The sequence below is a fragment of the Salvia hispanica genome, chromosome 1 (genome assembly GCF_023119035.1).
Source record: "Salvia hispanica cultivar TCC Black 2014 chromosome 1, UniMelb_Shisp_WGS_1.0, whole genome shotgun sequence".
In the NCBI taxonomy this organism is placed as follows: Eukaryota; Viridiplantae; Streptophyta; class Magnoliopsida; order Lamiales; family Lamiaceae; genus Salvia; species Salvia hispanica.
Genome location: NC_062965.1, coordinates 16,199,770 through 16,211,719, shown reverse-complemented (window position 1 = coordinate 16,211,719; position 11,950 = coordinate 16,199,770). Strand labels below are relative to the sequence as shown.

Sequence of the window (11,950 nt, the reverse complement as noted above, 5' to 3'; positions counted from 1 at the left end):
AAGAAAATGCCGTATTATCCGGTGCCACTATGTTTGAATATCAAACAAAGCTAGTGGGTTGACTTGCAAGACTTGCGAAACCACCTAACTTTTTTCTTACCCTAAAAATGTATTACTACATCAGTCCCTAAAAATTTATCACTTATTTTCTTTTTCGTCCGTTCCTAAAAATTTGTTATATTTCACTTTACCATCTTTAATAGTGGACCCCACATTCCAGCTATTTATTCCAACTCACATTTTATTTTAAAATTAATATATAAAAGTAGACTCAGCCCACTTTCTATTATATTTCTTAAAACCCGTACCGAGTCAAATAGCGACAAATTTTAAGGGACGAGAGGAAGTACTTAGATTTATTAAAGTCCAAGTCTCCCAGCATGACTACTTCAACTATTTTTTTATCTTCAAACCAATCAATATGATTGCTTATCTTTCATCTACTATATATAGTGATACCACAATCCAGCAAAATCATAAGCCATGCATTATCATACAATGTCTCAAACAATCACTCAATTCTTTGTTCATACATCAATACTTGTTCTAATTCTCCAAAGCATTGTATGTTTGAGTTTACAAAACGACACAATTTCAGCCGGTGTGGTGATCAGAGATCCAGAAACCATTATATCAGCAAAGCAGGAATACAAATTGGGATTCTTCTCTCCTCCAAACACCACCAACCGCTACTTAGGCATCTTCATTACCTTCTCCGAAGAAACAGTGATATGGGTCGCCAACAGAGACACACCCCTCACCGATTCTTCCGGCACCGTTACTCTGTCTCAAGACGGCAATCTCGTCGTCTTGGACGGGACTAATCGAACCGTCTGGTCGACCAATCTCACAACATCTTCCATCGTTAGTCCAGTCGTCCAAATCCTGGACACTGGCAATCTCGTCTTGAGGGAAAAGGACTCTGGTGACACACTGTGGGAGTCTTTCTTGCATCCTACGGACGTTATGATGCAGGGAATGACGTTAAGCCAGAACGTAAAGACAGGGGAGCAGGTGCTGCTGACGTCGTGGAAAAACGCGACTGACCCCGCGATAGGGAGCTTCACCGGGGGCTTGGACGCCATGAGCGGGGCGCCACAGCTTGTGACGTGGAACGAGGGGCGGCCGTACTGGAGGGGCGGGCAGTGGAATGGCCTGATTTTTCTTGGGGTAAAGCAGATGTTCTACGCCTACTTAGATGGGTTCAATCAAGTGAAGAATGACAGTGATGGGAATTTCTTCTATTCGACGCCCAAGGATAACGGTCTTGTAACAATCTCCTTGAATTCTTCCGGAAGTGCGGTTCGGAGGATGTGGAATGGCATGGAGAAGAGATGGGACTTTGTGGCGGCGTACCCTGAAAATGAGTGTGATGTTTACGGGAAGTGTGGGTCATTTGGTAGCTGCAATGCTCTGGAATTGCCTATTTGTAGTTGTTTGAGAGGGTTTGAGCCTGTAAATGAGGAAGAATGGGGGAGAGGAAATTGGACTAATGGTTGCAGGAGGAGGAACCAGTTGCAATGTGGAAATGATGAGTTTGAGAGGCTGCGGTATATGAAGGTTCCGGACTTTTCTCAAATCTTGCCTTCGAGGGTTCAAGACGAGTGTCGAACCAGATGTATGGGGAACTGTTCCTGCATAGCTTATGCTTATGATAGTTACATTGGTTGTATGTTTTGGAGCAATACCTTGATTGACACTCAGGAGTTTGGTAGTGTTGGTGTTGATGTTTACGTTCGTCTCTCTGCTTCTGAATTCGGTAACGTCTTTCACAAAATATACTACTACTAGTTAATTACATACTACTACGGTTGAATGAATTTAAATTAACTCTTTCTTATGCAGATAGCCACAAGGAGAGAAAGTTGTACATCATAATTGCAGTAGCTGTGGGTTTTGTTTGCATATCTTTTATACTGTTTATTGCTTGGTGGTTTATAGTGAAGAGGAAAGGTGATTGATCTATTAGTACTTTTGACACAATAAGTATATTTTGCTGTATATGAACATGTTCTTTGCCAAATCAGGGAACAAAGCGCAAGATTCGAGTATTTTGGAAGCAGGACAGATGTTCACGACAGACTCAACTGCAATCGTACTGAAAAATGAATCAAAGGAAGTTAATATTGGCGATCTGCCAAAGTTCACCTTCGAGATGCTTGCTAATGCAACAAACAAATTCCATGAAGATAATCTTCTTGGGAGGGGAGGTTTCGGACCTGTTTACAAGGTAACAAAACTATTAGAGTTCATTGTACTCAATTCTGCATCAACAGAATCACAAGATCATATAATGTTTGATGTGTGTTTTGGTACATAGGGAGTCTTGGCAAACGAGAAAGAAATTGCTGTGAAAAGACTATCCGCGGAATCTGGACAAGGAATGCAAGAATTCATGAATGAAGTGATTGTGATTTCTAAACTCCAACATAGGAATCTTGTCAAACTGTTGGGAGGATGTGTTGAGAAAGAAGAAAAGATTCTTATATATGAATACATGCCAAACAAAAGCTTGGATGCTTGTCTCTTTGGTAAGTTCACTTTCTATGCATTTGAAAGAATTTTCAGCAACAAAGTAAATTTTTAATAATATATTTTGTTTGGGCAGGTCCTACAAATCCAACCAAGAAATTGTTAGATTGGAATATGCGTTGCAGCATCATCGAGGGCATTGGGCGAGGCATCTTGTACCTTCACAGAGACTCAAGACTAAGGATCATTCACAGAGACCTCAAGCCAAGTAATGTTCTGCTAGACCAAGACTGGAATCCAAAAATCTCTGATTTTGGGATGGCAAGAATATTCGGAGGCAATGAAGACCATGGCAGTACTGCAAGAGTCGTGGGAACATAGTAAGTTGATACTCATCAGTTATATATCACTTTGAGAATAAACGCGTAAGTTTTGCTAACATGGTAAGTAATTTTACAGTGGATACATGGCGCCAGAATATGGAATGGAAGGCAGATTTTCTGAAAAATCTGATGTATACAGCTTCGGAGTGCTGATTCTGGAGATCATTAAAGGAAAAAAGAACACACACTATTTCAATGATGAATGGTCTATTGAGCCTTATAGAATATGTAAGCACTTGTCAACTTACTCAAAATCTTTTCAATCTACTACTGGTCATTAAATAATGTATCTCGGAATTTCAGGCGTGGAAAATGTGGAGTGAGAGCAAGTGTTTGAGTTTCGTGGAGGAATGCATCGCAAATAGGGAGACGGAGGAAGAGATGGTTCGATGCATTCAGATAGGGCTGCTTTGTGTGCAAGACTATCCCAAGGATAGACCTTCCATTGAAATCGTGCTGTCGATGCTGAGTCGTGATATTGTGGAGCTGCCAGTGCCTAAGCAGCCCGTGTTTGCAGAAAATGGTTCAACACCAGGCCCCAATGGATCAACACAGCAAAATATCTACCAATGATGAGTTCACTCTCAGTGTGCTTGATGGGCGATGAATCTATAATGAGATTATGGACTTCTTTAACACTTCTACCATAAAAATAATATCACCAAATATCAATTCATTGCACTAAAAATGGAACATAAAATGGTAGAACTTTATTGCATTATAATAACGTTAAACGTATATAATTTTAGACATTTATTCACACTAATTCTAGACGATGAAGAAATGATTCATATTAGAATAATGAAAAATGAAACTTGAACAAACAAATATTGCTGTATATCATAAGTAACAATCATAATATAACTCAAGAATCTACACTAATTCTAGAATTATTTGCAAACAATAAAAGGGAATCAAGGGACGTCTGAGAGTCTAGTCTCCACTCTTCTTGAATCTTCCGTTCCTTATTCTTTATCTCGGCTCTTGTCAAATCTTCCATCTTTGATGCCGCTATACTCGACTGAGCACATCTCACTCTCAGCACCGTCACCCATTGAAACACATCTGAAATTTTGATTGAAGAAATTTGTTGGGTGAATAAGTATTTAGAGAGAGATCCGTATAAATGCACTAACATTATTACATTAATTACCGTTCCTTTGAATATTGGTGCATTAATAATTTTTTATTACATTTTAAGTGTAACTTATTGGAATATAAATAGTCTAGCCTATTTTTTATGCATGTTTATAGTTGTTCTCGATAAAGATTTTATTTTTATGACATAATTATAGCCAAATATTTATTAATTATAAGGAGTATATTTTATTCAGCACGTTTAATCACCTATAAATAAGATTCTTCATATTAAAATTTATTGTGCCACCAAAATAGCTAAATCCTAAATCCTTCTTTCTACCTGATCAGTCAATAATAGTTATGAAGTAACGTTTATATGATAAATAATTAATATTAATTGTATGAAGAAACGCATATATGAGAACTAATAATGAATGAAACCATGATTAGGATATTAATTTTTTACGTTGTGGACTATTAAAAGTAACGTATGTATGAATAGTACATATGAATATGTAAATTTATATTAATTACAATAGCACCCAAAATTTATAAATATTTCAAAAAACGGCTCAAACTCGTCTTTTATATATGTATAGATTAATACTCCACCCATCCCATCATAAGCGACCCCCTTTCCTTTTGGGGAAGTTCATCCATAAGTGACTCATTTCCTTTTTGGGTTTATTTTTCTCATTTATTTTATTATTTTCACTCCTCTACTTTTCTCGTGTTCATACTTTACTCTCTCCACCTTACTCTTTAAATATCAATTCATTAAATTTCGTTCTAAAAAAAAGTAGCTCACTTATAGCGGGACGGAGAGAGTATGAAAAGAGGAAAATACCATATCAGTTTGTTAGGAGCCACAATCTTCCAAGGAGAAAATACTACTAGAAACTAAGTCAAAAAGATAAGGGTAAGCATTTAAGGAAAAGACAGCTAACATTAGTACAAATAATTGAGACTCTTATCAATTCAAATACATAAAACACTTCACTCAAATCTCAATATTGGTCCCAAGAGAAGCTGATAGATTATTTAAAAAAATTTATCCATCCAAGCCACCAAAATCATAAGCCCATTACTTCCCTAAAATGAAATATTTTGTTGTGGGTCAATAAATATTTTGCACATTCCCACCACACATACATAAAAGAAAGATTAATATAGATTCATTTGATGCACATTTCAGCTAGGTTTGGTTAGTAAATCAATACTATGTTTGAACGTTCACTTATGTTGATAAAATATAATGCTCCAAATTTTTCACCAAGGAGTAGATATGAAACTGTAAAGTAGTATGGTTTATTGCTGGAAGATATGGGCAAAATCAAACTTTAGTCTAAAATGTGGTATTAATCTATTTATATAAACTTTAGTCTAAACAGGAGTATATTTTTATCCAGGTCAATGCCAATAATAATTTTTAGGATACATACTTTAATGGATAAGGTTTATAATTCAAAGAAATATATTGTTCACATTTAGAATTTCTATTTTTGGAATGATGCTTAGCTTGCTTGTGTAATTCCTTCTTGGTCTAATTACAAAGCTCCTCAGACTAACAATTTTAGTTATGAATTATGATTCTTCAGTTACTGGTCTTCTGATTGTACAAGTGACATGTTCATAATTTCTACTTCAAAGTTTTCATTTATACAATGTCTGCCAACGTCCATATACTTCGTTTTGTCCTAAAACACTAGATCTCATTTTTCTTCAAATATTTTAAAATCCGTCTCAAAGTGAAACTATAAATGAGGGATTACTTAAAGGGAAAATTGCCTCAAAAGTCACAAACTTTAGGGAAAGTTTTGTTTTTTCCATAAACTATAAAAGTTGCGCTTAATGTCACGAACTTTATCGGATCGTGCAAATTTCCCAAACTACCGACCTGACGACATCTTTCAGTTAAAAACTTATCCTACATGGCATGACGGAGGCGTGACTTGACAGAATTTTTGACTGGGCATAAGACGACGTCGTTTTATGTTTTTTTTTATTGAATCTTCTTTACACGTTGCCGATTTCATCCTAAACCGTTTGTCGACGATTTCACTCTTGTCGATTACGTTTTCCGTTGATTGAATTGGGATTGTGCTTTCGAAATCAGCAAAAAAAAGAGGTTATATTACCTGAGTTTAGGGTTAATCCAGAAATTTTGCCGAGTCATACCTTCGGCATGCCACGTGGGATAAGTTTTAACGAAAATATGCCATCGGGTCGGGTAGTTCGGAAAATTTGCACGATCCGATAAAGTTCTTGACATTAGGCGCAACTTTTATAGTTTGTGGGAAAAATATTTAATTAAATTTTACTATTTACTGCTAAATAAATAAATAGTATTCCGGTTCAACCAACGGTTCGACCAGTGAACTGGTTGAATCAGTGAACCAGTAGTGATGCCGGTTCGCTTGCCGGTCCGATTTTTAAAACATTGGAAAAACCAAACTTTCCCCAAAGTTTGTAACTTTTTAGGCAATTTACCCTTACGTAAATATTTGCTTGAATAATATGGAATTATTCAAATATTAGAGCTAGTAGACTAACATAACTACATCCGACCGAGCTGATTCGTTACGCCAACTTGCGGGCCCGCAATATGGAGAAAAAAATGCTACAGCAAACACTGGAGTATAATTTTCTGGCATGAACATAAATGGAAGACTCAAAGTCCAAGTCTTCTAATCAATTTTCAAAGTCTCCCCTTTGGTGAGCGCTTAATACATCAATTTCCATACTTTTCAAAACAATCAATAAGAGAATTTTTCCTATAAAATTTAAGTTCTATTCCATCCAACTATAAAGCCACTTCACTAGTAGCCACCAAAATCATAAGCCCATTACTTCCATAAAATGACATCAAGTATCGATCAGCTCTTGATTCATAAATCATTTCTTCTTCTTATAATCATCCAAAGTGTTGCATGTTTGAGCATAGAAACAGACACCATTTCAAGCGGTGTTGTGATCAAAGATCCACAAACCATCACATCCCCAAAACAGATATACAAACTAGGATTCTTCACACCTCCAAACACAACCAACCGCTACTTAGGCATCTTCTTTGCCTTCTCCCAAGAAACAGTGATTTGGGTCGCCAACAGAAACAAACCACTCAAAGATTCCTCTGGCTCTGTTACTCTGTCTCGAGATGGAAATCTCGTGGTCTTGGACGGGACTAATCAAACCGTCTGGTCCACCAATCTCACCCTCACCTCTCTCGTCATGAACACAACCGTCCAACTACTCAACACTGGCAATCTTGTCTTGCAGAAAGAGGACTTGGGAGAGATATTATGGCAATCTTTCTCAGAGCCTACGGACGTGATTGTGCCAGGCATGACGCTGAGCCAGAACGCGAAGACAGGGGAGATGGTGGCGCTGTCGGCGTGGAAAAACGCCTCTGATCCCGAGCTAGGGAGCTTCACCGCTGGCCTTGAAGCACAGAGCATCCCACAGCTTGCCACGTGGAACGAGGGGAGGCCGCACTGGAGGAGCGGGCCGTGGAACGGTCTCATCTTTCTTGGGATAAAGGAGATGTTCTACGCCTACTTGGATGGCTTCACTCAAGTGAAGAACGACAGCGCGGGGAATTTCTTCTACACGAAGCAGCAGGACAATGTGTACATAACGGCCAGCGTGAATTCTACGGGAAGCGTGATTCGGAAGGTGTGGAATGGCGTGGCCAAGAGATGGGAGGTGGGGTGGACTGCTCCGGAAAATGAATGCGATGTTTACGGGAAGTGTGGGGCGTTTGGTAGCTGTAATGTTATGGAATCGCCTATTTGTAGTTGTTTGAGAGGTTTTGAGCCTGTAAATGAGGATGAATGGGGGAGAGGGAATTGGACTAATGGTTGCAGGAGGAGGAACCAGTTGCAATGTGGAGACGATGGATTTGAGAGGCTGCGGTATATGAAGGTTCCGGACTTTGCTCAACCCTTGCCTGCTGGGGTTCAAGACGAGTGTCGAACCAGATGTCTGGGGAACTGCTCCTGCATAGCTTATGCTTATGATAGTTACATTGGTTGTATGTTTTGGAGCAATACCTTGATTGACAATCAGGAGTTTGGTAGTGTTGGTGTGGATCTCTACGTTCGTCTCTCTGCTTCTGAATTCGGTAACATCTTTCACAAAATTTACTACTAGTTGTTTCTCTTGAAAGCTAGTTAAAGGTTGACATAATTGAAATGATCACTTTATTTATACAGGTAGCCACAAGGAAAGAAAGTTTTTCATCATAATTCCGGTAACTGTGGGTTTTGTTTGCATATCTACCATGATCTTCATTGCTTGGTGGCTGATGGCAAAGAGGAAAGGTGATTAGCCGATTAACCTTTTATTACATGGACAGAAGTACTATATTTTGGTGAATCCAACTCCTGCTTGGACTGATCTCATTCTTTGTCGAATCAGCAGACAAAGTGAAAGATACGAGTATTGTGGAAGCAGGCCAGATGTTTACTGCGGATTCAACTGCAATCATACTTAGAAATGAGACGAAGGAAGTTAATATTGGTGAGTTGCCAAAGTTCACTTTCGAGATGCTTGCTAAAGCAACAAACCGGTTCCACGAAGATAATCTTCTTGGAAGGGGTGGTTTTGGTCCTGTTTACAAGGTATGTTTTTACAAGTTTAGCGTACTCAATCCAATGGCAAGATCAGATCCTCGATATGTGTTTTGGTAGGGAGTTCTGGCAAGCGGGAAAGAAATTGCTGTGAAAAGACTATCGGCAGAATCTGGACAAGGAATGGAAGAATTCATGAATGAAGTGATTGTGATTTCCAAACTCCAATATAGGAATCTTGTGAAACTGCTGGGAGGCTGTGTTGAGAAAGAAGAGAAAATTCTGATATACGAATACATGCCAAACAAAAGCTTGGATGCTTATCTATTTGGTCAGTTCAACTCATCTCATTCTTCCTATGCATTTAAAACGTTTTAGTAGCAAAGTTTTCATAATATATCTGGGTTTTGGGCAGGTCATACAAATCCAACAAAGAAGTTGTTGGACAGAATACGGAATGGGAGGCAGATTTTCTGAAAAATCTGATGTATACAGCTTCGGAGTGCTGATTCTGGAGATTATAAAAGGGAAAAAGAACACACACTATTTCAATGATGAATTTTCCTTGAGTCTCATAGGATGTGTAAGCACTTGTCAAATTTTTTATAATAGTTTGAAACTAATCCTGATAAATTAAATAAGTTATGTTTGAATTTCAGGCATGGAAAATGTGGAATGAGGGTAACGGTTTGAGTTTCGTGGAGGAAAGCATCGCAAGTAGGGAGACGGAGGAAGATATGGTTCGATGCATTCAGATAGGGCTGCTGTGCGTCCAAGAATCACCGAACAACAGACCTGCGATTCAAACCGTTCTGTCGATGCTGAGTGGTGAAATTGTGGAGCTGCCACTACCCAAGCAGCCAGTGTTCGCGGAGCAGAATGAGTCAACGAACCATAATGGCTACTCCAATAACGAGCTCACTCTCACCGTGCTTGATGGTCGATAACCGTCTTAGCTCACGAGCTCTCTCCATCGTCTTCTTTAGCATTGGTAGTTTGTTATGAATCGGTTACGTAGTTATGTTTCTGGTAAATCTAGCTTCTCTCTGCCTCTCCTTTGCTTCATGTGTGTATAAAAGGACAGTCGATCTCTGGTATCATTCAATACATTCAATAAGAACAAAATTCTGAATTCTGTCGTCTCTCTTTTAAGAACTCTCAGTCGCTCCAGCAATGGTTGTCGCTGTGATAGTGCTAAGAAATGGCATAAGAATTAAGAGCATGAATATGTTTTCTCTTCTCTCCGTCAATGCACACCCGAATTTTGTCAATGTACACCCGAATTCACATTAGTATACAGTGTTCATTTTGTTCTAAGCCCTCAAGATTTTTATGCGTCTCGCTATCCACTATTCTATTTCTACTATTTTTCTCTCATTTTCTTTACTTTACCAATCACGCATTAAAATTCGTGACATCTCCCAAATGACCTATTCGTATGAGACAGAGAGAGTATATATTTATTGAAATATTATAAATTCATTAAAGTAACTAAATAGTTCCTTGACAAAAGTATTTTTAACAGAAGATGTTGCGGTGCAAATCACATTCCATATTGGAGAACAAGTAAAGTTGCAAGCCAAGGGCTATCCCGACTCCATTAATATGAGTCTTATTTTTGTGGAATAAACGAAAAAGGAAGTTCGGGAGGGAGTAATATTCGAAGCAAATACTAGTACTCCCGGCCTCCGTCCTTCTGTAGCTGAGTCGTATTCCCTTTTGGGTTGTCCCACTCTAATTGAGTCATTTCATTATTTGGCAAAAAGCAACAACTTTTCTTCTCTCTCTTCATCTCTTTACCTTTTTCCCTTTCCTACTTTATTATTCATTTACTTAACTCATTTAACACAATTTTTTCTAAAATTTCATGCCAAAAAGAAATGCTTCTACTACATAGGGACGGAGGGAGTAGTTCATATTGGTATGACATGAGCAACTATCCAAATTTCAAACTATCCCAAAACTTTCTCCATTACCACATTATCCCATTTTCTAACTAAAAAAATAATTATAAATATTATTTAGATTAGTGAATTACTATAAAATATTGTATTTGAAATTAATTAAAATTGATCATATAAAATAAAAAACTTATAAGAAAATGCCGTATTCTCCGGTGCCACTATATTTGAATATCAAACAAAGCTAGTGCATTGACTTTTGCAAGACTTGCAACTTTTTTCTTACCCTAAATCGACTTTTAAATGTACTAAGATTTTTTAAAGTCAAGTCTCCCACCATGACTACTTCAACTAGTATTTTTTTTTATCTTCAAACCAATCAATATGAACGCTTAATTCAAAAAAGTATCTTTCATCTACTATATATAGTGATACCACAAGCCACCAAAATCATAAGCCATGCATTATCATACAATGTCACGAAGATTTACTAAATTCTTTGTTCATACATCAATACTTGTTCTAATTCTCCAAAGCATTGTATGTTTGAGTTTACAAAATGACACATTGTCAGCAGGTGTGATCATCAGAGATCCAGAAACCATGGTATCAGCAAACCAGGAATATAAACTGGGATTCTTCTCTCCTCCAAACACCACCAACCGCTACTTGGGAATCTTCTTCTCCTTGTCGGAAGAAACCGTGATTTGGGTCGCCAACAGAGACACACCCCTCAAAGATTCTTCTGGCGCCGTTGCTCTGTCTCGAGATGGCAATCTTGTCGTCTTAGATGGGACTAATCGAACCGTCTGGTCGACTAAACTCACAACATCTTTAGTCAGTCCAGTCGTCCAAATCCTGGACACTGGCAATCTCGTCTTGAGGGAAGAGGACTCTGGAGACGCGTTGTGGGAGTCTTTCTCACATCCTACGGATGTTATGGTGCAGGGGATGAGGCTAAGCCAAAACGTAAACACCGGAAAGCAGGTTGATACAGTTGTTTTCTCCCCTGTTCTGGTATAGTAATTTCTCCGATACGTATTAATCTGTAATTAATAAGTAAGTAGAATCACAGGTGCTGCTGACAGCGTGGAAAAGCGCGACCGACCCTGCGGTGGGGAGCTTCACTGGGGGCCTGGACGCTGCGAGTGCGGCGCCACAGCTTGTCGTTTGGGATGAGGGGAGGCCGCACTGGAGGAGTGGGCCGTGGAACGGCCTGATCTTTCTCGGGATAAAGGAGATGTTCTATGCCTACTTGGACGGATTCTCTCAGGTGAGGAATGACAGTGTAGGGAATTTTTTCTATTCGAGGCCGCGGAATAATGGACTTGTGACAATCAGCTTGAATTCTTCGGGTAGTGCGATTCGGAAGTTGTGGAATGGGGCGGCGAAGAGATGGGACGTGGTGATGGCGTATCCTGAAAACGAGTGTGATGTTTACGGGAAGTGTGGGGCGTTTGGTAGCTGCAATGGTTTGGAATTGCCTATTTGTAGTTGTTTGAGAGGTTTTGAGCCTGTGAATGAGGAAGAATGGGGGAGAGGG

The 11,950-nt window shown here is 38.8% G+C and overlaps 2 protein-coding genes and 1 pseudogene across 2 annotated transcripts; all 3 read left to right on the top strand.

Moving 5' to 3' along the window:
* Positions 1 to 498: 498 nt before the first annotated feature.
* On the top strand, positions 499 to 3,428 carry LOC125188431 (annotated as a pseudogene).
* Positions 3,429 to 6,745: 3,317 nt separating this feature from the next.
* Positions 6,746 to 8,983, top strand: LOC125188425 (G-type lectin S-receptor-like serine/threonine-protein kinase At1g11330). The gene is made up of 5 exons (XM_048085260.1): positions 6,746 to 8,058; positions 8,150 to 8,257; positions 8,358 to 8,557; positions 8,627 to 8,837; positions 8,922 to 8,983. The coding sequence occupies exons 1-5, from the start codon at positions 6,795 to 6,797 to the stop codon at positions 8,981 to 8,983; spliced, it is 1,845 nt and encodes a 614-aa protein (XP_047941217.1). The 5' UTR covers positions 6,746 to 6,794.
* A 2,027-nt stretch (positions 8,984 to 11,010) lies between these two features.
* LOC125188418 (G-type lectin S-receptor-like serine/threonine-protein kinase B120) lies at positions 11,011 to 11,829 on the top strand. Its single transcript, XM_048085248.1, has 3 exons — positions 11,011 to 11,424; positions 11,483 to 11,680; positions 11,767 to 11,829. The coding sequence occupies exons 1-3, from the start codon at positions 11,011 to 11,013 to the stop codon at positions 11,827 to 11,829; spliced, it is 675 nt and encodes a 224-aa protein (XP_047941205.1).
* The last annotated feature ends 121 nt before the right edge of the window (positions 11,830 to 11,950 follow it).

Bases quoted from the DNA above. Each gene is read 5' to 3' on its own strand.
- LOC125188425 (XM_048085260.1), top strand. From the start codon at position 6,795: ATGACATCAAGTATCGATCAGCTCTTGATTCATAAATCATTTCTTCTT. The intron at 8,059-8,149 runs GTAACATCTTTC...TTATTTATACAG, and splicing joins TCTCTCTGCTTCTGAATTCG to GTAGCCACAAGGAAAGAAAG. The intron at 8,558-8,626 runs GTATGTTTTTAC...GTGTTTTGGTAG, and splicing joins GTTTTGGTCCTGTTTACAAG to GGAGTTCTGGCAAGCGGGAA.
- LOC125188418 (XM_048085248.1), top strand. From the start codon at position 11,011: ATGGTATCAGCAAACCAGGAATATAAACTGGGATTCTTCTCTCCTCCA. The intron at 11,425-11,482 runs GTATAGTAATTT...GTAGAATCACAG, and splicing joins TTGTTTTCTCCCCTGTTCTG to GTGCTGCTGACAGCGTGGAA. The intron at 11,681-11,766 runs GTGAGGAATGAC...TTCTTCGGGTAG, and splicing joins ACTTGGACGGATTCTCTCAG to TGCGATTCGGAAGTTGTGGA.